This window comes from Plutella xylostella, chromosome 5 (assembly GCF_932276165.1).
Source record: "Plutella xylostella chromosome 5, ilPluXylo3.1, whole genome shotgun sequence".
Lineage (NCBI taxonomy): Eukaryota > Metazoa > Arthropoda > Insecta > Lepidoptera > Plutellidae > Plutella > Plutella xylostella.
This window is the reverse complement of record NC_063985.1, coordinates 11,581,126-11,606,904: the sequence shown is the minus strand read 5'-3', so window position 1 is coordinate 11,606,904 and position 25,779 is coordinate 11,581,126. Positions and strand designations below refer to the sequence as shown.

At 38.0% G+C, this 25,779-nt stretch overlaps 3 protein-coding genes and 1 long non-coding RNA gene across 4 annotated transcripts in view; 3 read left to right on the top strand and 1 right to left on the bottom strand.

Annotated features, from left to right (window-relative positions):
- The first annotated feature begins 667 nt into the window (after nucleotides 1-667).
- LOC105391283 (hydroxymethylglutaryl-CoA lyase, mitochondrial) lies at nucleotides 668-4,772 on the top strand. Its single transcript, XM_011562744.3, has 6 exons — nucleotides 668-850; nucleotides 944-1,086; nucleotides 1,312-1,435; nucleotides 1,849-2,061; nucleotides 2,873-3,061; nucleotides 4,496-4,772. Exons 1-6 carry the CDS (start codon nucleotides 776-778, stop codon nucleotides 4,766-4,768), a joined length of 1,017 nt encoding a protein of 338 aa, XP_011561046.3. The 5' UTR covers nucleotides 668-775; the 3' UTR covers nucleotides 4,769-4,772.
- A 259-nt stretch (nucleotides 4,773-5,031) lies between these two features.
- On the top strand, nucleotides 5,032-12,948 carry LOC105391284 (sialic acid synthase). Its single transcript, XM_011562745.3, has 5 exons — nucleotides 5,032-5,348; nucleotides 6,282-6,497; nucleotides 7,078-7,425; nucleotides 8,533-8,683; nucleotides 12,347-12,948. Exons 1-5 carry the CDS (start codon nucleotides 5,220-5,222, stop codon nucleotides 12,550-12,552), a joined length of 1,050 nt encoding a protein of 349 aa, XP_011561047.2. The 5' UTR covers nucleotides 5,032-5,219; the 3' UTR covers nucleotides 12,553-12,948.
- LOC125491427 lies at nucleotides 11,016-12,296 on the bottom strand. The gene is made up of 2 exons (XR_007268294.1): nucleotides 11,604-12,296; nucleotides 11,016-11,371 (listed from the first exon to the last, which is right to left on the bottom strand). It is a non-coding gene; the product is annotated as an uncharacterized LOC125491427 (long non-coding RNA).
- Nucleotides 12,949-13,220: 272 nt separating the features above from the next.
- Nucleotides 13,221-25,779, top strand: part of LOC105391286 (rootletin) — a 62,248-nt gene continuing 49,689 nt past the window's right edge. The window contains exons 1-3 of the mRNA XM_048633519.1: nucleotides 13,221-13,858; nucleotides 16,875-16,984; nucleotides 18,570-18,728. Of these exons, the coding sequence (XP_048489476.1) occupies nucleotides 13,674-13,858; nucleotides 16,875-16,984; nucleotides 18,570-18,728 (454 nt within the window). The 5' untranslated portion in view covers nucleotides 13,221-13,673. The remainder of the gene's footprint in view (nucleotides 13,859-16,874; nucleotides 16,985-18,569; nucleotides 18,729-25,779) is intronic.

Genomic DNA, 25,779 nt, shown 5'->3' with positions numbered 1-25,779 from the left:
CGACAAGATTTCGATTATAACTTGTAAAAAATTAAAGGAAATTTGAAAAAACTAAACGCTAACTTTATGAAAACCGGAAAACAATGTTCGTTGAAGTTATTTTCTTATTTAGTAAGCAGTAGAGTTGAAATTTTAAAATCAATTTTTGACCGCTAACTTTATCTAAAATGTTAAATTTTAAACTAGGGATGTCGAAAGTGCAAAAAAATATCGATATTTCGATATATCGATATTTTCTTTTATATCGTTACTGAAATCGATATATCGAAAAAAAAAAATCGATATATCGATATATCGGTAGCTTTATAGGAATAAATTCTTGTGAAATCAAATAATATGGAATTATTAAAAAACACAATTTTTTAACTGTCACTTTGGGCCAATGTCGTGTATTCACACTCTCGCTCGGTACACGGTTGCGAGCTAGTATCGCCGCATTACGTTGTGACGCCAACTAAAGGGTATTGTTAATGAAAAAATATCGATTTTGATATTTTTTCGATACTTGATTATTTATATCGATGTATCGATATATCGGTTTACAATATATCGTCGGAAAATATCGATATATTTATAAAAATATATCGATATATCGATACATCGATATTATTTCGCCATCCCTATTTTAAACAAAACAAATGCAAATTGTGGAGAATTACGTGTGAGTATTATGCCTACAATAAATAATGATAACGATAGACTTCATTTCACATAAATTTTAGTTGTACTTTTATTATTTTCTGTAAGATAGTGCTAAGTTAACCATTTGAAAGAAATGCAGTCGATAAGAAATGTTTCAAAGTCTTTTACTTTACCGATCCCAAGGATTTGCATAAAATTTAGAGGTTTAGTAAGTACCGCAATGTAAATAGGTAGTAAATATTTAAGTTGAAACCATAGATGTGAACTATATTTGCTAACAATTGAACAATTTTCATTTCAGTCTTCAGCGCCAGAAATCAGGATCTACGAAGTGGGTCCTCGCGATGGCTTACAGAATGAGTCGAAGTTTGTTCCCACAGAGCATAAAATCGAGCTGATCAACAAACTAGCAGCTGCTGGGCTCAAGCACATTGAATCAGCTAGGTAAGGTCTTAATAGTTGTTGCTATGTATGCCTTCATTTGTTTACCACTAGATATACCAACTGTAGTTACAAACTGCAAAGTGAGGAAATTCCAAATTTAAAAAGACAATCTGTAGTCATTCTCCACTACTTTTTTCTTTCTTTTAAACTAAAATCATTTTAATATTGTTCCAGTTCAGTATAGTGACATACTGTGAAAGTAATCTTGTGCCTGTCTTGTTTCAGCTTTGTGAGTCCAAAGTGGGTGAAACAGATGAGTGATGGCTCCGAAGTCATGAAGAACCTGAAAAGAGTACCCGGAGTGAACTATCCGGTCCTCATACCCAATTTAAAGGGCTACCATATTGCTGTAAGTATTTGTGCTGGAAATCTTAACCTTAAGTTAAGATTCCTTATGTCTTGCTTATCTCAACAGAAATTGCCAAGTATTGTAAGTAGCAGTAGTAGTAGTAATAAGTACTTTACTTTCATATAATACTTAGCACTCTCTTTAACTGTGGAAAATAATAAGTCTGTAAATTTCCATATTCACTCTACTTGTCCCGAAGTCCAAGTATGGTATCTTGAAAATGTTATTTACATATTGCTAACATTATTAACATTTACTTTGTAAATGATTACAATAGTAATTATTGGGTGTTTTCCATACCTACTTCATTACAATTTGAAACTAAAATTAAACCAACAAATAGTTGATAATTTAAGTAAGTACCCATACAACATAAGTACCTCCTGTCTCCTAAAACAAATGAAACTCAACAGAAACAATGCAACATAGAGGAAGTGGCAATATTCCCGGCGGGCTCTGAAGGCTTCTCCCAGAAGAACCTCAACTGCTCGGTGGAGGAGGGGCTGGCCAGGTTCCAGGAGGTCGCGGAGCAGGCCGTGAAGGACGGCTTGAGGGTTCGCGGGTACATCTCCTGCATTGTGGGCTGTCCCTACGACGGGCCTATTAGCCCTACTGTTATTGCTAAGGTTAGTATGGATGCAATGGTAGCTATAGCTATTTTCAAGCAAATTTTATTTGTTTATGAAAGAAAATATTTTTTAATTAGTTTCACATATGAAATGCTTAATTATTAATAAGTTTCATATTATAAATGCAAAATAATATGAGATTGGTCATGGTGCTGGTTGTAGGTAAATAAATTTTTATCAATCTCTTTATCTTCTTTTTTAAATGACATTGTTATGCCTTTCATATGATAAGAATTCCGATAAGATCTAATAAAACAGTTCATAAATTAACTATTATGGCCCCCAGTTATGAATTTTATTCCCTTGGTAACTAACATTTAAGTAATAATGAGTAGGTGTTAAGTATACCACTGCCCTTCTTCTGAGCTTGTTGGTGACACACACTAGAGCTATAGCTAAACTAGGGTTTGTAAAATCCCGTGGTGACAAAAAGCCCGTGCATACCCATCCCAGCTCTAGTTTTCTCTAACCTAGCTGTAGTTTTCTCTAATCTAACATAAAATCCTTACTAATATTATAAAGGCGAAAGTAACTGTGTCTGTCTATCTGTCTGTATGTTACGCTTTCACACCAAAACTACTGAACAGATTAGAATCAAATTTGGTATACAGATGGGCTAGCTGGACTCGGGAAAGAACATAGGCTACTTTTTATCCCGGAATTCCCACGGGAAAACTTTTTAAGGCGAAGCCAAGCTCGCGGGAACAGCTAGTAAGAAATAAAAGAATACGGCTTTATTGCCCTTGCTTAAATCCACTTCCACCAAACCACCTTAAGCACGTATAGCTCAACCTACCCTCACCCCTAGATAACCGAGCGTCTCCTCACCATGGGTTGCTACGAGGTGTCTCTAGGAGACACCATCGGCGTCGGCACCGCGGGCTCCGTGCGCCGCCTGCTGACTGAAGTACTGAAGGTCACCACCCCCGACAAGCTGGCCCTGCACTTTCACGACACGTATGGACAGGGCCTGTCGAATCTGCTGGCTGGGTTGGATGTGAGTATAACACAAAATAATTATAGATATACTTAATACAAATGCAACTGTACTAAATTTTAAATTTCGGAGTTGTGTTAGATAATGACCAAACGGTACAATATTAATCCTTCAGATGTGGAATAGGCTTATATACAGATGTAGATGGCTTATATATAATAAAGGCCGGGTGATGATGATGATGATGATGCTAGGAAGTTCTTGAAAAGAAAAAATCCAGTCGCCACAATACCTTCTACACAAACAATAAACGGGCCCATTATGTACTTATGTACCTATTCTTTAAATTAAAGTACCTATTATCTACTTACATACAGTCCTACATAATACAAAACAATAAACAAATTATTGGCATACATTACTTCTTTACAATTGGCTATCTATAAAGTGCTAATCATAGAATGATGCAAAGGTCAGTCACCTCTCGATTACCGAGGGAGTGTCGATGTCGAGGTGTTTCACACTCGCAACTCGATACGAACTGTGTCATTATTTATTACATAAACATGTACACATACCGACCTCCCTACGCCCTATGTATACCGTGTAGGTAGGTAACTAGTACATAACTACGAACGAACATTATAGTATCGGAGGCATGGTCGAAGCAAAACATGTGGATCAATCACAATGGAAATATTGCAGCTATAAAAAACAAACCGTGTCTGTCTCGTCACCGCCATCTAAAATGTAACATCTCAGATTGTTAGTATGAAATATACATGTAAACCCCGATAGCCCTATTCCAGACTTACTGAAGACGCTGATATTGTCCAGAAATTTAATTGAAATTGAAATATCATTTCATTATTATTAAAGATTGCGACACTGGACCTATACTTACTAATCTTATAAAGACTGAATTAATTACTTAATTCTGCCTGATACATATTGCTACTTTATAGGTACATAACTGGTAATAAGTAACTGGGTTGAGCATCAGTTGGACTCGAGAATAACATGGCTATTATTATTAACTTTGATAACATTATCATATCACAGCTCTTATCATTGGCACTTCAAGAAAGAACCGTACAAAATACACACTATATCAAGAGAACAAAATATTTTAGTTGCCAAGGTAAAGTTAATCAGCTTTTAAAATCTTATTTATGACGCAACAATGATAGCAACCAACACCTCATGAAGACACATCACCATCAACCGGTGTTAAAATTAAGAAAATATAATGAAGATACACCATGTCATAAGTACTCACTTTCACTTTTACGTAGTCTTCTTCTTAGAGCTGGTCTAGGGTTTGTTACCGTGGTGTAAAATATACCCATTTAGAATACCATCAGTCGCTGACTGCCCAGCCTGCGCCGGTATTAAGAAGCGGAGTAGTAGTATTGCACAGAAATTACCCAATTAAACCTAAACTAATCCATCCAAACAAACATCCCCAAAACTAACTGCCTTAACTCTTTTCAGTTCGGAATCAAAACCGTGGACTCTTCGATATCAGGCCTCGGCGGGTGTCCCTACGCTCGCGGCGCCTCCGGGAACCTGGCCACTGAAGACCTGGTGTACTTCCTCTACGGCCTGGGGGTCAACACCCACATAGACCTGGTCAAGCTGGTCGAGGCCGGCCGCTTCATATCCAACTACCTGGGGAAACCTACCGAGTCCAAAGTTAACAGAGCTCTTGGAGACAGGTTTAAGGACCATAAGGATATCGTGAGGATCGCAGCGTGCGATGTTTGAACTGGAAACCAAGGAAAACCGACGATTAAGAGTTAAGACCCAAAAAAAATACTTAAACACTCTTGACACCACTCAAAGCCGATACACATAGTTACAGACTACTATATATAACTTATAACACCACCATTTCTCTGTATTAAAAGCATCAACAAATGTATTAAAAGCGATGAATAAACTTGTACATACAACATACGTTTGTGATTATTATTGTTTTGTTTACCCACTGGCCGCGCCGGGCGGGCGGCGGTCCGGACCGGTTTTATCACTTATCAAGCGGCACGGCGCTCGCTCATACGATCACAAGTCAGAGGGACGCGAATCGAATAACCCGCCTCAATCGCCTCATTCAATTGACCTTAATTTATTCAGTGTGATCTTGCGAGTTCGACAAACCTGCCGCGCTACCAAGCTCTAATATCCTTAGTTTTAGTTCTTATGGAATAAAGTGACAATGGGCGAGGTAAAAGTTACGGAAGATGTGTGGATCGGGGGCTCCCATCCTTGCTTCATCATTGCAGAAGTGGGACAGAACCATCAGGGTGATATTGAAGTTGCCAAGAAACTCATAAAAGCTGCTAAGGTAAGTGATTAAACGGTTATTTAACAGCTGTAGGTCCCGAAGTTTATAGGTTAAGCCAGTGTTTTGTTTACGTGCGAACAAAGAGTGGAGTGATTGGCATTTCTTAATCATGAAGCTAATAATACTTGCGCACAAGTAAATTTATTTCTTTGTTTATCGCTAAAGTTGAATTGTTAAGTGCCCACTTTGCATGCTATGACTGCTAGGCCTTATGTACTATGTACTTCCTAGGTACTTTGTTGTTGTTTGGTTAACTCAGCTGTAAGTATGTGTCTAGGTATAACTACTTATAGCTTCAACTGTTTACAACGCACACAAAGTCCACTTCAAACTGTGTTTGTTTTCTAGAACATCTAATGAGCCAATAGATTTAACCCTTCGTTCCTAATGTTATTTTTAACTGTCGATAGTTGATTTGATATTTGTACCTTGTCGTTGGTGTGTCGATCAAGATAACAAAGCGATAAAGTTTTGGTAATGTTGATAGTAACATGAGGACAATTTATATTTCCTAGGTAGATAAGACTATTCTATTCTATTCTCTGTGGGGGTGTAAGTACCTGCACCTGGCTCTCTCGAATGGAACCTTTGTGCATATCCCCAAGGTCTAAACTGCCTTCCTAAGTAGATAAGACTATATAAATTAAAATATTTAATAGCTGCTAAAATTACAAACGTAACTTAGGTTTGCGTATGCATATGTACTTACTTATTGCAAATGAACTAGACTGCTTGCAAGAACAAGGCACCGCCACTTAGATACAACAAAGGAAAATGATCAAAACATAAAGACATATATACCTTCACTATACTTACTTTTAAAACTTGCTTGGTAGTGCAAAAGTTATAACATTCAGCTACATAACTTCAACTATTAAATGCCTCACCTCCCATTAAGTACAGCACACTGACCATTCCCTCAACCCATTCCAGGAGGCCGGGGCAAGCTGCGTCAAGTTCCAGAAGACCTGCCTCAACGAGAAGTTCACTAAGAAGTACCTGGAGCGCCCCTACGACTCCTCCAACTCTTGGGGCAAGACCTACGGAGAGCACAAGAGGCATCTGGAGTTCTCTGACACACAGTATCGGGAGCTGTTCAAGTATGCCCAGGAAGTGGGGATCTTGGTCACGGCTTCTGCTATGGATATGGTGAGGATAATGTTTTTTTACTTTATCAGCTTACCAACTGACTACTATAGGTGTGTACATGTAGTACCTATTGGTCAGCAAGCAGATTCATTCAGAGGGCAATTGGTGATACAACATTCCTTGGTGACTTCATCCAATCGCTATAGGCAACCTGTCTAAAGTCGTCAGTCGGCGGGCTGGATAGGACGATATGTTTACCTCTTCATGGTTTCCACTCGAGAGAGTTCGAGCAAACAAACCAAAACCATTATACATACCATTATGATAAACCCACCTAACGACGAAATCATTGTAAGCGGTGTAGCTAGAGTTCTCAAAACACCTATACGTGTGCCTACTCAATTTGTGGTCAAGTCTAGTTTACGATCTAGCTTGCCTAGTAACGGCTTATGCTTATTGAATAATGAGCTTGTCTCCTATACGTACTGTTGGACTTGACATGAACTGATTGTGTATGTATAGGTACTAGTACGCACTAGGTAATCTGTTAGTTATTGTACCTATTGTATTGAAAAATTTTATCAGTATGACTGTACCGTTTATTATAAAATTATTTAATCGTATGTGTTTCCGTTTTCAGGTCTCCTTCGACGCTCTCCTCAACCTAAAAGTGCCGTTCATCAAAATAGGTTCAGGCGACTCAAACAACCTCCTTTTCTTGAAATACGCAGCTTCAAAAAAGATCCCACTAGTGGTATCAACGGGGATGGTGGACAAACAGGCTGTGAAGACGATTTACGATATAATCTCGGCTGTTCACAAGAACTTCTGTCTGCTGCATTGCGTGTCGGCGTATCCGGTGCCGTATGAGGATTGTAACCTGACGGTTTTGCAAGATTATAAGAATACTTTTGACGTTCCCGTGGGGTACTCCGGGCAGGAGATCGGGACAGCCGTGGCGCTGGGCGCAGTGGCGTTGGGGGCTAAGGTTGGTGGTTGTGTTTTTGTACCTATGTTGTAGTTGGATGGTCGAGCATGTATACTTGTATAGTATGGGAAGAAATCTATGTCTGCAGTGGATGAGTATTGACTGATTATGGTATTTGTGATGATCATAAGCTTAGCGTTTAGTGTTTTAGGTCAATTATTTTGAAAAGGAATGTACCCATTCAAATTAAGAATGTTCACAATCACAATGTGACAGACACTAACTTAGTTAATGCCTCTTTCATGAATCAAAATTATGTTACATTTTAAATGTAATTTAAGTTGAAATACGCTGTAAGAAGCAGTATGGATAAGTACTACCTACCAGGGCCTGAAGTCTGCTAAGGAATGGCGGCTCAATGCTGTGTCATCTGAATGGTTTTCCGACTTTAGGTATCTGTTTTCTCTTGGTTAGTGAGTCCCAGTAGTGCAATATGAAACACTTACCACTTATTACTGTTTATTAACGTTAGTTATTTAAAAAAGATGCAATAAATATTTCCTAAAACGCAGATAATGAATACCTACAGTGCGAAACCCATGCTGCCGACACACAACTGTGCCGCCATTCCTTAGCAGACTTGGGGCCCTGGTACATTGACACAAAACAATAATACAATGTGTATGAAAGGGTGAATGCCTGATATCGAGAAGCATGAACTAACACAATTATTAAACAAATATTAGCAAAGATAAGTGCATTGAAACATTTAATTAGGAAATAGGTACATAGAACAATAGCATAGGTGTACACATGGACTAAACAGTGTAGGTAGAACAATAACCACTATTGATTAGGAAAATGCGATAACCCATGTCTGTTTATAGTGTAGAGACCTCGTGTGGACTATTTATACTTACATGTCCGACTCTAGATAATCATTAATCACAGATGTATTGTGTGGATTAGGGATATGGTGAGCTACTGTTTATGTACGATGCTTGTGTATGAACCATGGAAGGCATTCATTCTAGTTTTTAGTATCCATTTTTAAGACTTACGTAGGTAGGTAAATCACAAAGTTGGTGCAGCAATCCTGATATTTAGCTCCTTTCACAACCAATTTCTTTACCCCCTCATATAACCCCTTCTGTCTCCCTATTCCAGGTGATAGAGAAGCACATAACCCTGGACAAGGGTCTGAAGGGCACGGACCACGTGTGCTCGCTGACGCCGGCTGAGTTTGCTCAACTCGTGAGAGATGTGAGGGTGATTGAGGCCTCGCTCGGGACGCCCATCAAGAGAGTCGTCACTTCTGGTGAGTTGTTAGGGTATACTTATTTAGTGAATAGCTTGTATAGAAAGATAAACGACCCACCAGCCACATTAGATAACGACGTTGATAAAAATGCTATGCTGTCCCCGCGGTATGGGTCCTTGATCGACATATCGATAAACTCGTTTTACGAGCGTTCCACACGGACCCGTATTGCGGGGACTGGTGATACAGAAGCACATGACTTCGAGCTTCTGGTTCTGATAATTTTCTGTTTTCGATGTCTCAATATGGCATATACAAAGTGGCGTCTCTAGCGGAGACTAGATAAAAGAAAGCGGAAAATTGCAATAAATATTGGCGAAGGTAGACAAGATCCAGAGACGTACCGTATGGTGGGACCCCGATCGTGACCTTAGACCCAGAGGCCTATTTCCAACAGTACCTAAAGGATTCTTGGCTAATGAGCATGATGAGCTGTAATTGACTCCGAAGCTCCTTGCGTCTCCGATCGCAACAGCTAGTGGTCTGTGTCGAATTTGAATTGAAACGCGATAACAAACCGTGTATGGTAGAATTAACGTAGTTGTGTATAATGTTTGTAGATACGATACGAGTATGAAGTAAATATACTCGCACATCTTTTATGTTCTAGTTTAGCTTACAGGAATAAAACTAAAAATACGGCCGTGTATGTACGTCATGGGAATCTAATTTGGCGATGCTTTCCAGTTTAACGGTTTATGACGTAGAAGCGAAAATATTTCATGTTTTAGTGAAGAGGCGGCGATGTTCTTTTGTTTGTGACTTCTGTAAACCGGCCTGAAAATAGATACGTTTTTACAAGCTCTGAAGATTTGTTAGTAGGTACCTAATAAGATCTTTTTATGGTAGAGAAATGGCATGACTGGAACAATTATTTCAGTAGATAGATATATAAATTAGTAGGTACTAATTATTTATAGTTTTTAGAATCCGTAGTAGGAGTAAGTAGTACCTAGTTAGGTACAGTTCGCAACGTCGACCGCGACCACTCCTAATGGACGTTCCATTAATCGTTTCCAAAATATGTCCGTCAGTGCTGGAAATTCCCTCCATTTTACATATTTATGTAGTTAGACTCTAGGATGAATCCACCAATCCTAATCAAATGTCACCGATTTTAAGCGTTCTTCAGTGGTCGCCCTTAGACATTTCCTTTACCAACACGCGTAGCACAGTATGGCGGTGACAAGATATAAATGACAGCTAGTTGCAACAAATTGTGTGATACCAGTTGTCCTCACAAACGCTAACATGGCCAACACGAAATAATCACTACAAGATGTGAGTTACAATTTTGACAGCGAGATTGGAAGATTTGTCTTATTTCCTAACATGGGTGTACCAATTTATCCACACATGTCTCAGTTTGACATTTGTTTAGGTAGCATTATATCACTCAAGTTCGAAGGTGGTGATAACATGTGACACAAATAATTACTTATTTGTTTAGTTTTGGTTAATTTCATCCTTGCTCTACAAGAAGAGATGCAGGAAAGGAAAATTACTATAATACTTATAGGGAGGATGATCCGGGACTCTAATAACCCGTTGAAAATGCTTTAAAAACAACATTTGTCAAAACACACATCCTCTTTTTTATTTGACTAAAATTATACGTATATTACTTATATGTAGCGGTGTTAGCTCAGACGGGTAAGCGCCCGCCCCTCACGGAAGAAATGTGGATTCAAATCCTGTCGCTCACATGTGCTAAGAAGTTAGATAGATAGACATTAATTTGTTCCACTTAAACATTTGTACAGTTAAATTAAGAAATGTGTGTGTTGAAGCAGACCAAAAGGGAAGCAACTCAGTGCATATGTTTGCCCTTAGGAACAAAGCACTGATTTTCAGTTGTCTCCCATATACTTTAAGTTTGCCTATTCACGTCAAAGTATGTAGGTAATGAAGTGGCTAATTGAATAGTTTGGATGCTAAATGTGGAGTTCACGAAATGTAAATCATATACATTGAATAGGTCCGGCACACCGGGCAGTCAGCGACTGATGCTATGATGACTAGTGCGTCCTTTCACCACAGCGACAAACCCTAGTCAAGCTTTATTATTTATCAACAACACACTAACTAAAATGAAGTGGCTAATTGAATAGTTTGAATGTTAAATGTGGAGTTCAAGAAATGTAAATCATATAAACTGTACATTTAATAAGTCCGGCACACCGGGCAGTCAGTGACTGATGCTAATCCTTTCTCCACAGCGACAAACCCTAGTCAGGCTTTATTATTTATCAACAACACACTAACTATAAAAAAATAAGTGGATATGCTAGCATGTACCACTAAATTAAATGGTTATAAAAATATAATATTTTCTTTAGGTAAGTAAAACATTTATTAAACTTTTAATTAATAAATTATAAAAAGTATACTATTTCACACACCATAAAAGCATATTAGGTATTCTTAGTTATCAACTATCACAATAATCAGTCTGAACTTGGCTTATATCAGTCATCAAATAGGTCTCATAGTATGTATGCCAAGTTTTTCAATTTTTTCAGTTAGGTGCCGCTCCGGTTCATTGTATCACCACAAGGTTGCTGATGTCATCTGACCATCTTTAGGTGGTTTCTGCCAACAAGAGCTCTCCAACCGTGTCTAGGCCATCATTTTCTGACCGGTTTTGACCATCTTCCGTCTTGCCTACGAGCCAATTTAAATTTTCTGTAACAAACAAAAATGTTTCATTAGATTTTAGTTATACTTATGAACTAAGATTATGACTCCTATTGTCATCTTCATCATCATAGCCCATCACGTCCTCACTGCTGGGGTACGGGTTTCCTTCCAATGAATGGCCTAGTTGACCAAGTACTGCCAAGTGAAAAAAGTTTTTTGAGTTGTTTTGTGTGCATGTGCCCAATTATAATAACATGTGACTGGTACTGGCACTTACCTACTGTTTTTTCCTTCCATTGATTATATAAATATTATTCAGTCAGGCCGTGGGACAAGCATCGAAAATGATATTCTGCTGCGTCCGTCAGGATCCTTCCCGGGCTATTTTCTCAAGGCCTTCTAGCTCCTGGGTCCGGGTAGACAGTGGGTGGGTCATCAGTCAGGTGCATGCTGTTTTTGTTCTTCGTCTCAGGGATCCGGTGCATCGGTGATCGTGCCGATAGCAGGAGCTCCCAAGGAATCTGAGCTTGCTTGGTCGGGAGCAAGCTTGGTCGTATATCATTTGATGAGACGATGTCCAAGAAACTCAATAAAGTAGTTTAATGAGCCAATATGAATCCATGGGGTAGCGCAAAGCAAAGTAATATTACCAAAATATTACACTCAAAACTCTCGAAAGCACCAAACAGTCAAAATTTTCTTCAAGTTTGACGTTTGGTGACATTTTAATTGTCAAAAAACCATAGACAATACAAACAACAACCACAAATGAGAGATTTTCGGAAAAAAATAACATTTGAAAAACCTATTTGCACAGAGCAGAAAAGTTACAGTGTCACTGTGGCTTATATCCAATCACACAAATAAAAAGAGTCCCATGTACACCCTATGCTAACATTTAAGACTGATATCAAAAAGTGACTCAATTTAATCAGTCACTTCACATGTTGTCTTATTATGGCCATACTAGCCGTGCAACTATGTATTCCGCTATCACTAACAAAACAAAACCTCTTCCAGAGATACCGTGCATCGACAAGCTGCAGAAGTCCCTCGTCATGGGCAGCACCAAGAACAAGGGCGAGATCCTGTACCCTGGAGACGTGAAGATAAAAGTGGCTGAACCGAAGGGACTCAACGCGCTGCACTTTGATGACGTCATCTACAAGACTCTCGTCTATGACAAGAAGGAAGACGAACCTTTGCATGAAGGAGATTTCTGTTGAGTTTTGATTGTGGTGTGTAAGGTTTTGCAATGTCTGGATGAATAGAGAAAGAGTAAGGCTTATTAGAATCAGTTCTGTTATAAATAAAACACCCTCAAATACATAAGTAAGCCTGAGCGCTCATATAAATTAACAGTCTTCTGATTTGGATTGCTCTTTAATTTCCGCCATAAGTCAGATATTGTGAAACCGTCTGTAATTCGTAGGTTTATATTAAAGAACTGTTTATATTATCGTTCATACTATCCATCTATGTTGACAAATCTGTAAACTATATAATTGTAAATCTTCAATGCTATTGTAATTGTAAGTATATTATTATTTTTAATACTACTAGGTCTAAGTTAAAAAAATACTCTAAAATTTTATATTAAAAAGTATTGCATCACAAAGTGATTGTTAAAGTTTTATTGGTTGACCGAAATATCTGTCAAAGAAATTATGATATTTTTAATGCGCGTGCGACTAAAATAGCTCACGGCGGAAACATGTAGGCAGATCCACGCCGCCGCCCATTCATAACTCGCGTCTCGGTCTATAGCTACTAGCCAGCTATCAGAAAAAAAAACCTCTCAATTTCTATAATATGTGTGAATACACTGCGTGACGTCATGAACCATATAGAAGGCCGGAACCATAAGTTTTACATCGTTGGAATCATCAAGACTAACGAATCGCATTGTCGCTCTTCCTTCCGTGCAGCCACCTGCCACCCTCCTGAACCCAGATCTTCCCGTTTAGGCCACAAATCAGCAGCTAAAGGTGACTGCAGCATTGTCGGCCGCAAATAGCCGGCGACTATTTCCTCGGCGGCGCGCGCTAAATATTGTAGCAGCCGTGCACCGTCCTATTTCCGTCAGTCGCGCGCCCCGGCCCGCCGCGCCCGTACCCCGCATGTAGGTCGCCCGTCGCCCGGCACCGCGGTATTTTTATTGCTACCGCGCTCACTCAAAACTTATTATTTATATCCGCGACCATCATTCCATTTACCCCGTTTGTTTGTAAAGAAAGAATGCTGTGCGTAAAGTGGTCACCGGTGATGTGAACGTACGTTTATTATAACAAGAATTCAGACACGCGTGGCATTTAGTGGCATTTGTGAAGTGTAGTGTCTTCCCGTGATGCATCACTTGTATCCGTTGGCGAAGGGTGACCCGCTGTGTCCCCTGGGGTTCCACCCTCAGGTGCGCTGGCCCACGCGGTGTAAGCGCTGCTTCAGAGACTACAAGGAGCACGGGGGTCGGGGGAGCAGACAGGATGACTTCGCGTCCACGCCCAGTCTGTCGCACCAGTCGCCCGCCTCACGGTAGGTAGTCACGACTAAAGTAATTATGTGTTGACGACCTGTTGTTGCGTCGCTGAAGATACCTATTGCTGGTAGGTAGGTGGGTATTTGATTAAATCAGGGTTGTCAAAAATGCTATCGTCGTCATTGGTTTTCCAGATCGTTAATCTATTATAATTAGATAACATTTAAGACGAAGAAGTTTACCTATAGATGGATGTTCTATTGGTTATGTACCTACATACCTTCATGTCTTGTCCATGCTTATGTTATGATAGAAAAGATGGCTTGGCAGGCCAGTAGGATGTAGGTAAGTACATACATATACCATTGTATTGTAAGTTGTTATAGTGAGTATTATTGTATATATATGCATTGTAGAACTGATTTGTAATGTAGTCATTGTAGGTGTAGCACATGATATCTTCGTTTGTGTATACTACTTTAAGTTTACATTTTCTCGCGTACAAAGTGGCGCCTCTAGCGGAAATTATTATGAAACTTTTGACAGACGACGACCGACGAGACTTGGACGAGACTAACTTTGCAACAGAAGGCTTTTTGAAGTATCAGTATTTAGAATACATAGGCTTATTTTGGATTTTGACATCACATAGTTTAATTAAAATGATGAAAACTTATACAAAAATGCCTATTGTGTACCTAACTAGTATCAACCTATATAATTTAATTATGTTGCTATGACTAAACGAGATAGACCCAGCATATTATACCGAGCTCATCTACCTGTCATCACTGAAAAATAAAGAATGACTAGCCTCGGCTCGGGAAAGTCATCACAAGTCACAACTCACAGCATAGTGAATATGTTTTTTTTTTCATTTTAATAACAAATGTTACATGTTTATTTATAAATTCATCCCAAGATATTGAGCAATGAGTTGCACCAGTTTTTGTATTATAAACCCTGTTGAAAACACAAGAAGTACATTAAATAGGTACTTTTATTGATTTGTAATTCTTTTGTTTGTATGGTATGAGGGTAGTTTGAACCGAAGATCAATAAACTCATCTGTTTTCTAGGGCTATCAAGGTTCACAACAATTAAAATTTCAATATTAATCCGCCTTTAGTGTGTGATGACAGATTTTAGTAGTGTAATAAAAGAATTGGTCTGTGGATGTTACCTTGGGGAACCCCATTCATAAATAGACATTTATTATTAAATTTGATGTGTTTGTTTCGATCATTGAAACGTATCACACAGTTTCGTTGTTCAGTTGTAAATAGGAATCCATAGATGTCACTATCCGTATGTACATCGCGGTATTAGGATATTTTGAATATACATCACTTCTACTACCAGATATTCTAGGCAACAGAGGCTACCAAGTTTATCAGTCTACGGTATACCTAGTAAGGTAGGTAGCTATTTAATATAACCATATTAATCATAACTAGGAAAATAACTGTGGGAGTCGTCCAAATTCTTGGGCTTTTGATGGCATATTGTCCATTGCATCCGTATGGTACCTGTTTGGTTGTCTTGGCTGAACCCAGCCTTTGATCTGCGATGGTCTTGCATTTCCGGTTTGATCCTCACAAATTATCATTACCTACGTGTTAAATATTCGTCTTCTTCTGGAGCATATTCCTATTTATCATAAAATATCAACAATTTGTATAAAGTTTGGATAAGTAGTGTTCCGGAAACGGGAATAGTCCAACCTAACTTACATACTTACCTGACGATTAAAATGTTAAGTAATTTGAAGTGGCAGTGAGTCGAATACCTGATTTATAATGTTAGGTCTACCCAACGTTCTCGAGTGGTGATAACGGAGAGGCTATAGGCTAATGTAGATGTAGATAATTATTATGTATATGTATGATGCCATCCACCCTACAGGAGCTTAAGCAGGCAGCCGGAAGTAGCTAGATGAATGAGGAGCTATATAGAAATTGGTAAGTATAAGTATGACTTATGTATGTACCTATATCGTAGGATATGTAGTATTACCACAGAATAATGACTAGCACAAGTAAGCCCACAAGGGTTGCGTCGCAGTCGCGTAGTGGGAGAAGGGGCTAATATTAAGTAAGTTGTTGATGTTGATGCTGATTTGTATTCAGGCTAAAGGGCAACTAGGTAGGTACCATACTGCAGTGTTATTGCTTCTCCATAATGATTATTTCCCTGTGTACCGCATATTGGTGTGTTTTATGAGCTGCAAATTTCGCGGTTGTAAATTTACGTTGTTTTATGTGCGTTGTTATGTTTGGCAGACATATTAAGAGGTTGGCTTTTAAATCTACTAGTCGATGCACTTGTTTGTAATGCATCGTTTGAAACTGATTGCAGTTAAGCAGGTAGGTATTTTATTTAGTTGATCTCTAGCTGGGTTATCTTCAACTCTAACCTCTCAAGATCATGAAGATCATCACAATACAGGTCTCGTGAGTTACATAAAATACCTACTGTCTGATTCACCCACGTTAAATATTGCAGCAAATGTCCCAACAGGAAAAAGACCAGTCAAAATAAGTCCCTTGAATGACGACGTAAACATCCCTTCTTCCGAGGAATGCGGGTTACTCAATGCGAAGGCCCACGTGTGCTCTATATCTGGAGCAGACGACCTACTTAGTGGCAAGGAGGTGGCGGGTGATATTGTTCAGGAAAACTGTTTCCAGCCAGCCACATGTAAATATTACGAGCGTATGTGGTTCAAGATCAAATAGTCCCGCGTTTATGGGTTATGTTTTTATCAGTTTGTAATATGTTTTGAAGCGGGAAGAGACGGGTAGGTAGTGGAACTAGTGGATAGGTAGCTACCATCAGTGCTAGTAGTGCAAGGTACCTATGGGCCTGCCTCTTATCAGTACTCGTTATCACTGAGCTTTAAGGGTTCCCCATGGCGATCCCCTTCTCGGTCTGGTTGTCTGGATAGAGATTACTTTTAGTCAGTGCCTAGTATTCCTATTTATTTTTTCTGTGCAATAAACTAAGTACATATTCATCTTATCTAATTTATGTTCGAATCCTAACGTAACCTAATCGCGTTTCTCTCCGTAGGGGTCGTGATGAAGACAGCGGGGCGGGCACAGACCGCGGCGCGCGCGGCTGGGCCTCCAGCTCCAACCTCAGCAACCAGGACTCGCCCAAGAAGGACTCTTTCGGTTCAGGTCAGTATCTGCTATTATAACAATTGCCAAAAAAGGTAACCAAAATTTAAATAGGTAGGTACTTGCGTTGCAACCTGGGTGAACGACTTACGACGAATAATCCGAATGGTTGATCGGTAATCCTAGTCTCACGCTGACAAACCCTATATATATATACAATAAGGCTCTCATCATATGAGTAGCGTAGGAATTGATTAATTTCTGCATAATTATGTATTGGGCTATCCCAAGGTCCAATAATCTAGTCAGCCTTTGTCATCCAGCCACTACCCTCTAGCTGGCTAAGGTCTTTGATACAATGTAAGTAATAATGTATACCAGAAGAGACCATGTCTCTACTCTACGAACACACTTCCTCCTAACGGAGGTCGGCAATCATCTGGCTTATTCTTTCCTTAGAGACTGCTGCTCGGAACAAGGACGTGGTGTCGGTGTTGAACCAGTCCTTTACGAACACACTCCAGCTACCAAAATGTTACTTTGATCCAAAATATTAAACTATCAAATTTACAACTAAAACTAATTTATTGTTTGGGAATTCTTAACCCTGAGGTTACATTCTGTATGTGTATTTGACCGAAAGCTTAACGAAGATGGATTAGGTTTTGGCATTCTAGCTACCGATACCGAAACAACAAGATGCCAGAGCCATGATTTGGATCGGGATTTTACGATTGAATGCTTTTACTGCTCCTAGTCATATGAAAACACTGTAAAATTTACCAACACGATGTTTTGTATCAAGATTGTCGATATAGATAGATTTATCTACTTACATAATATAACTACTATAGTAGTAGGTATCATCAAAAGATACCTATATACTTTACATACCAGTAGAAATTCATAGATAAAAAATAATAATTAATTAAATTATTATTTCATTTTATTATTTTTAGTTTATTTGCAATAATTATCAATCAAAAGTAAGATGCAAATGATACCAATATAAGTCCTACTTGTCTATACGAATCATTCAAGTCTAAACACGAGGTAGTTGCTATATACCGTTGAGGAGTTCCCTTGACTGCCTTCCGTTTCCATCATCAGATCAGCTCAAGGTCATCATCATATTTTTTTCTTATATGACGATTTGATATATTTTACGTTCTAAATTTCATTAGAATCGGTTGATAAGTGCCCAAAATGAAAATTTATACCCCTGTCTTTACCCCTTTACCCACGCTTGGGGGTGGAAAAAAATTTTGAAAAAAAAATGGTACCACCCCTGAGCTCAACCCAATACAACAAAAAAAGAATTTTCAAAATCGGTCCATAAATGGCTGAGAAATCGGTGAACATACATTAAAAAAAAGAAGAACCTCCTCCTTTTTTCGAAGTCGGTTAAAAATTAGAAAAGTACCTAAGTACTTACATCATTATGGACTTACGTCCTATTATGTGGACTAAGGATTTTTTATATGCATCTATTTCCTACTGCACAAGCTCTCAAACTATACCTCTTTATAAAGACTAGCTACACTCGGCTCCCATCTAGATTTTATTCCACCTCACCACTTTTCACTGCCTTTTTCTTTCTTATTTCTCCAACCACAGCTCCAATAAAAATGTATCTCATTTGCAGGGTTCAGTCGAGTCAGCTCCACATGGACATCCACTCCGGACCTCGGAGACGCAGACAAAGACAGCAATAACGCCGTCACTGTCTCCCTCAAACTGCCGCGAAGGAAACTCACTGGACCAATACCTACGTTAGACACGGGACAACCCAGCGCACCTAAAGGTAATGTTTCAGTAGAGTATAGTGTGAGGGGTGCTGAGCCGAATGGTGTGAAATGAAGATTTGTTGGCTGAGTTTATAACGCTGTAAGTTGATGGCACCAATCCCTTAGCTTGGATCAAGAAATATGCGTATTACGAGACGGCCGTCTACGCAAGCCATAGAGGATTATAATTTGGTTGCATTTCGTTTTGGTTGTGTTTTGTTTTCGATGCTGCAATCTCCTACCATCTTTTTTGGCGCTAGCTTATGTCCAACTTTGGACAGCAGTGGACACTTCTGGTACCTTACTTATAAACATGGATTCCATATTGATTGCTAATATGGTTATAGTATATATACCTACCTACCTATGAATGTGTGGGATCCCGGACTAGGTACTTAACCGAAAAAAAAAGTAAAAAGTATTTATTTCCATAAAACATGTTTTACAATGGTTTTATCTGTATCGCGGAATTTATATAATGTCGAACATAACAAAATAACACAATTAAAAATTTCTTAAATGAATAAAATAATTAGCATTATATAACTGATTTAAAAAATCAATTTTAAACTCAAAGTTAATGCTTACTTAATTACAATTTTATCTTGCACTAAAATCAAAGTATTTTATTTTTCAATATTTAAGGTCTTATCACTTAAGGGCCTGCACAGGGTGACGTGCACCGCCAAATTTGGGTTTTCAATGCTCTTCACACAGCACACGCAGTGACACGCACACATGTAAGTTTGCACAGTGGGTCGATAAACTTTTACTCGCCAACTTTATTGACAATTATGTTCAACTATATTTTGGGTGATTTTAGGGTAAGTATAATTTTTAATTACACTGGTAAGCACCAGGAAAGAGTAGAAATTAATAGGGGTGTTACTTTTCTCTATACTCGGAACCCGATTAGATTTCTAAACAAATGTGGTATTTACTTGTAGAAAGGTAACTACAGGTATTAAAGTATAGATAATAAGTTATACTAAACCGAAAGGGGATGACTCAAGGGGTCATTCTGAACAACTTTGGTTCTACGAGTTTTGCAAATTCGAGAAAAAAATAATCGTTTTCCATGGTAAAAAGTCACGTGTCCACAAAGTTTCTATGAAAAAGGTTTTTTTTTAGGTTAATTTTTAAAACTCGTAGAACAAAAGTTCAGAATGAAACCCTGTCTCACTTGTTTTTACCCGACTGCCGAAGGAGGAGAGTAATGTTTTTCGATTGTATATATGTATGTATGTTTGTAAGTATATTTTTGGTAGCAGAAAAATATATTTTATATTTTTAGGTTTTCGTACCTCAAAAGGAAAAAAGGAACAGTTATAAGATCTCTTTGTTGTCCGTCTGTCTGACTGACTGTCTGTCACCGCCCTTTTTCTCAGAAACGGGTAAAGATATCAAGCTGATATTTCGCATAGATATGGGGAGTACCCAAAAAAAAATGGGGTACTCCCTCTCCCATACAAGTAAATTGGCGCTGATATTTTTTCCGGTTATTTTGATGGTGTAGGTAGGGTATCGTTGAATAGGTTTTTTAATATAATAGGTATAAAAAAGGTTAAAATATAATTATTTTGCTTTTACCCTTAAATTTGGGGACCACACCATAGACAAATCCTAATAAAAAAAATTATTTCAATAGATGGCGTGATTTTATGTTGGATAACTCAGAATAAGAAGTGATGATATCTCAGAATAATAATGGTTAATGGTGCTATTCCACTGAGCACCGAAACCAGTGGGACGCTAGTGAAAAGTGGTCATGGAAATGCACCAGGGTAGACCCTGCTCCTAGAACAATGCATGAGTTTGTGATTTGTGTACGTGCGTGAAAAGCGAGGATGGAAACTTTGAATATTTTCTTGATTTTTTTATTATTGATGCAATAACATTGAATTTAGTAAACCCAGTAAACCTAACTAATCCAGAGAAAACCTAAAATATCTTTCTCTCTCTCTGAAAAACATACTTAATAGCCCAAACTCGATGCTTTTAGCTATTAACATCTTTGAAATAAAATTCAATCACCACCGTGTTACTGCCCTCATCAGATCCTCACGAGACCATACCTCAACCAGCACCATGAAACTGTGTTTTTGAATCCTTACCTAATGTTCCTACGTATTGTCATCACTTAGATCCATTCGCTATATTCCTGCTCCTCATCCCAGGGCCGTGGGGACCGGAGGCACGTCAGCTTTTTAAAGACATCAGCAGCAGACTAATAGAAGTCTCAAGGGACCCTAGGGCTGGCACTTACCTATCACAAAGGCTAAGCATCGCTATACAGCGGGGTATCGCGGCCGGCGTCTTGGGTACCCTACCCGACAGTGGCAGCGATCTGGCCAGCATCTTCTTTTTAGTTTAATTTTAATTTAATATTAGTTATTTTTAGTTAGGCATTAATAATTATAATTTAATCAAGAAGTACCATGTAACTAATAAAAAACATTATCATTTAATGTATTGAGTATATTACAAGAATTATACTTCCTCAATTTCAAATCAAATTATGTTGGTGTCATAAAAGTTGAAAAAGTGCAATAACAACCAATGTGCAGTGATTTTGTGTCTGTACACAATTAGATCGCGAGCTGTCAGTGCTGCCTAAACCGACGTGACCCTTCTTTGGAGGCCACCGGCCGACTGAGTCAAACGTCGCTGTGTTTATGATGATATAACACAGAAAGCCGCCATAGATATTTGTATGAAGATTTGAGGGAAAAAAATTGCTCAAGTTTGGGATTAATTTACACAAAACAGGTGTGTGTTCATTAAAAAACAAGGTATTTAGCGCCTAGTCCAAGCATTTATCTTTATAATTTGATAAGAATTATATGAAAATTCTTGATAATTACGACACAGTTGTTACAATACGGGAGTGTGATTTACTGGTTTTTCAGATTTAATTTACAGTTATCCATAAGCATTTACTTAAATTCGAATGATTCAGCACCTAGCTAAACTCTTCGGCTACCTGTGTGATTTTTTTCAAGACTGTAGAGCATCATTTACTACATAATTCTATGACAATGCCAACCTTCGATTCCCTATTGCCGACCCTTAAGTCTTAATTCTATATAATTATTATAATAAGTCTTTACATCTCCATATTAAAATTAATTAACAAAAGTTATTCAGTCAATATGTAAATAAGTAATAATGTAAATGAAACAATAGTCTTTACATCACGACATGTTGAATTTTTTATGTTTTTGTTATTACATTGCCTAATGACTTTATTGTATACGTAAGGAGCCTACAACAATATTTTATAGAACCTAACTACAACAATATTTTGTAGAAAAATTATTGTACCTAAATTGCAATGGCATAGTTATAAAAGTATTAAATGTGGATATCCGGCAGATGCCACATCATTTACTGCAAATTGGCAGACAGCATTAACTATGGAACTAGACAACTATGTATGATTAGGTATAATAAAATTCGTCTGATCTCCTATCAAAATTCATGATGCTTCCTACCTCTATTGATTTACTATTTCCACAATTTTGGCATCTTACAATGTTTGGCTCTGATAATTTTATTGATCTTTATATTATAGTTAACCTGCCTGAGTAAACTTGTTATAGTTATTTTTCAGTTTTGAGTGTTAGCCAGCACCATATTCCAGCTACACGATTTTCCTATCCTGTTTTGGTTTACAGAACTTGGTTAGCTTTTCGCTATTCTTGCTATGTTTAAAAGTTTCCCCGATAAATGTCTTTTGGTTCCATAAAAAACTACTTTTTTAAACACCTCTATCGTAGGTACCGTTGTATGCATAGACTTAGTATATACTAGCGTATACGAACAAAGCGAGAAAGGGAGAAGAAAATCCCTTACGGAAATTTGGCAAGATAGAAAAGGATAGCGAATCCAATGAAACTGTGACTGGTTTTGAATGACAGAGCGTCACAATTCAGCACGCGGAAAAACAACCCCTTAGTATTTTGGATTTTTTGCGTACATCGTGGTTTATTTTCATTAAATCTAATTGTATTCAACAATGGTTACATGTTCTGTGAGTGATTGTGGTGTTAATAATAGAAATAATCCTGAAAATTGCACATTTCACAGGTAAATACCAAAATCGTCATCACTACCATGACCCGTTTATTTTTGGTTAAAATTTGTCTTTTATCCTGTATTAAATATAAAATAATGCCAATGCTGATGTTTACTTTCATATTTTGTGTAGGTATGTGGAAGTCCATTTGTTAATAATTTACATGATTTTAGTGGATATATTTTTCATCAATTTATTTTACATGTACGCTAGGGATTGACTCAAATTAATCGATATCATTATCGATATTTTATCTTGAATGATACCTATGAAAATAAATGCTAGCTTGCGTTTAACGTCTCGTATCAGAACCATTTTGTCAGGGCAAAGTAGGTACATCTTTTAACAAATACATAAGCTAATTATTTTCTATAATTTGTCCAACAGATTCCCTCCATAGATACTATAATAAGAGGAAAGTGGTTGAGATTAGTTGGACGCGTTGGTTGGAATCCAAAGAAGAACTCTACCATTTGCAGCAATTCGACTTAAGAATGAATGTAAACAAACTTAATAATTTAGGAAACGAAACTGTAATGAACCAGTTAAATAAATAAATATGTGGGAACATCTCAGACACGGCCATCCGAGGCCTGTAATATGGGTCAGACAGCTGATATATCTAAGATTGTTCTGTTTAAAAGTCAATAAAATAAGGAGCGATGAATAAAGTGTTTTTATTTTTATTTATGCATTTTTTTACACTATGTCAAAATTATAATCTGGACAACAACAGTCTATGGAACAACTCTCTCCAAGGGTCGAACATCGAACTTCAATAACTTATCGATGGTCCTCCAAAGTAAAGAAAGGTACATCACTAGCTAATGCACACACTGAAAAATCAAAATTGGTCACGTTTTATCTAGCTGTCAGTTCGTCTATACGCTAGTATATACTAACCCCCTTATTCATAGAAAAGTTACAATACGTTTTAACTAATAAACTGTTTTGTCCCTCTCTGTCAAAGAACAAATTGTTCTTTGGCGGAGAGGGACAAAACAGTGTATTAGTTAAAACGTTTTGTAACTTCTCTATGAATAAGGGGGTAAGACTATGGTTGTATGTATGTAGGTTTTAGAATAGTTATAGTTACCAAAATAAGGAACATTTTCCTGTCATGCGTATTTCCGCCCGCGTCACTCGCATGCGTATCTAGCCAACAATTTACCTACAGCCTCCCGAAAAAAAAATACGTAGGTACCTATTACACTAGTTAGTCACAATTATCATAAGTACCTACAGGATCACTTCTTTTCCCCCTCCCCCAAACAAAGATATTCCAATTTCTATATAGGTAACTATGTACCATTCCACAAAGATCCATCGATGTCGCGTGTTTTGAAACTATACAAGGCCAGAACGCACCCATAGTGTACTAGCACTGTATAGTTTCAAGTGAAACAAAATAATATTTTACTTGAAAATATACACGATTTGTGCGTACTAATCGCGTATACTTTCAAGTTGGGATTTACTGAATCGTTCTTGAAAATATATTGCTATTACGCACATTGCTTGATTGTCGTATACTTGTCGCATATAATTTATACCTACATGCTGATTCTAATTTACTTAACTATTTCGATAAATGTAAATGACTACAATTCACTTGTTCTGCCTGTCATACCTATAGAATGTTAATAAATACAACATGAACAAGCTCTAATTTGATTGATAAATTGGTATATATAGCAATCATACTTGCAAGTAAGTATGATTGCTATATATACCAATTTATATAAATTAAGAGTTATACCTACTACACTCACGGAAAAGACTAGCTTAATGACGCCGTCGGCAATATTAAAGTGCATTTAACAGCGCATCAAAATATTATTACTTATAACCAACTAAAAATGATGACGACCGAATGGCGTAGTGGTTAGTGACCCTGACTACTGAGCCGATAGTCCCGGGTTCGATTCCCGGCTGGGGCAGATATTTGTTCTCGGGTCTTGGATGTGCCCGTAAAATGGCAATAGGCCCCCTATTACATTGGGACTAACATAACACTCTGGCGAAAATTGGGTGCAGCAATGCACCTCTGCCTACCCCGCAAGGGAGTACATTAGTACAAGGCGTGAGTGCGTGTTTTTTTTTTAACTAAAAATGAAAATTTTGATCAAATTCTAAATTAAATGTTTATATAATTGGGGTCATTTGGTGTTGACTTTTTGCTACTTGGACTTATTCATTGCTCGTAAGTGTAGTAGGTACCTACTACTCTATAGACCTATTACAGACATATTTTTCATCAAGTTTTGAATTCACCGTAGTTGTCTTTTATGAATGAACACCCTCTTCTGAGATAATTTCTACTACATATTAACAACAGTTCTACAGTTTAATATCAAATTACTTTTTACCTGTACGGTGTAAACAAAAAACACGTTACGAAAACAATGCCAAGTGCGGAATTATGATGCAATGTTTAGAAAGCAATAGACTTATTGCACTGGAAGAAGTTTCAGTATTTAAATACTTAGGCAGTCGGTTAAGGAATGATAACACCCTTGCATCTGAGATACCAGCCCGAATAGCAGGTGCTGCAAATGCCTTCGGAAAACTAAAATCACGCGTCTGGAACTCACGTGACCTGAAACTTCAGACTAAGTTACTAGTATACAAGGCCATAATACTGCCTATCTTATTGTACGCCGCCGAGACGTGGTGCTGTTACAAAGCAGACATCAAGCAGCTTGACACCTTCCACCTTAAGTGTTTAAGATCCATTCTGCGAATTAAATGGCAGGATCGTATACCGAACACTGAAGTCCTACGTCGATCCAAACTGTCTGGAGTTGAGTCTCTCATTGCAAAGCAACAATTAAGATGGAGCGGACACGTCTTACGCATGGACGATAGTAGATTGCCAAAGGCAGTTTTCTACTCCGAACTCTCGTGCGGGAAGCGCAAGCAGGGTGGACAATATCTGCGCTACAAAGACGTACTTAAACGTAATCTTGTGGCTTGCAACATTCCGACAA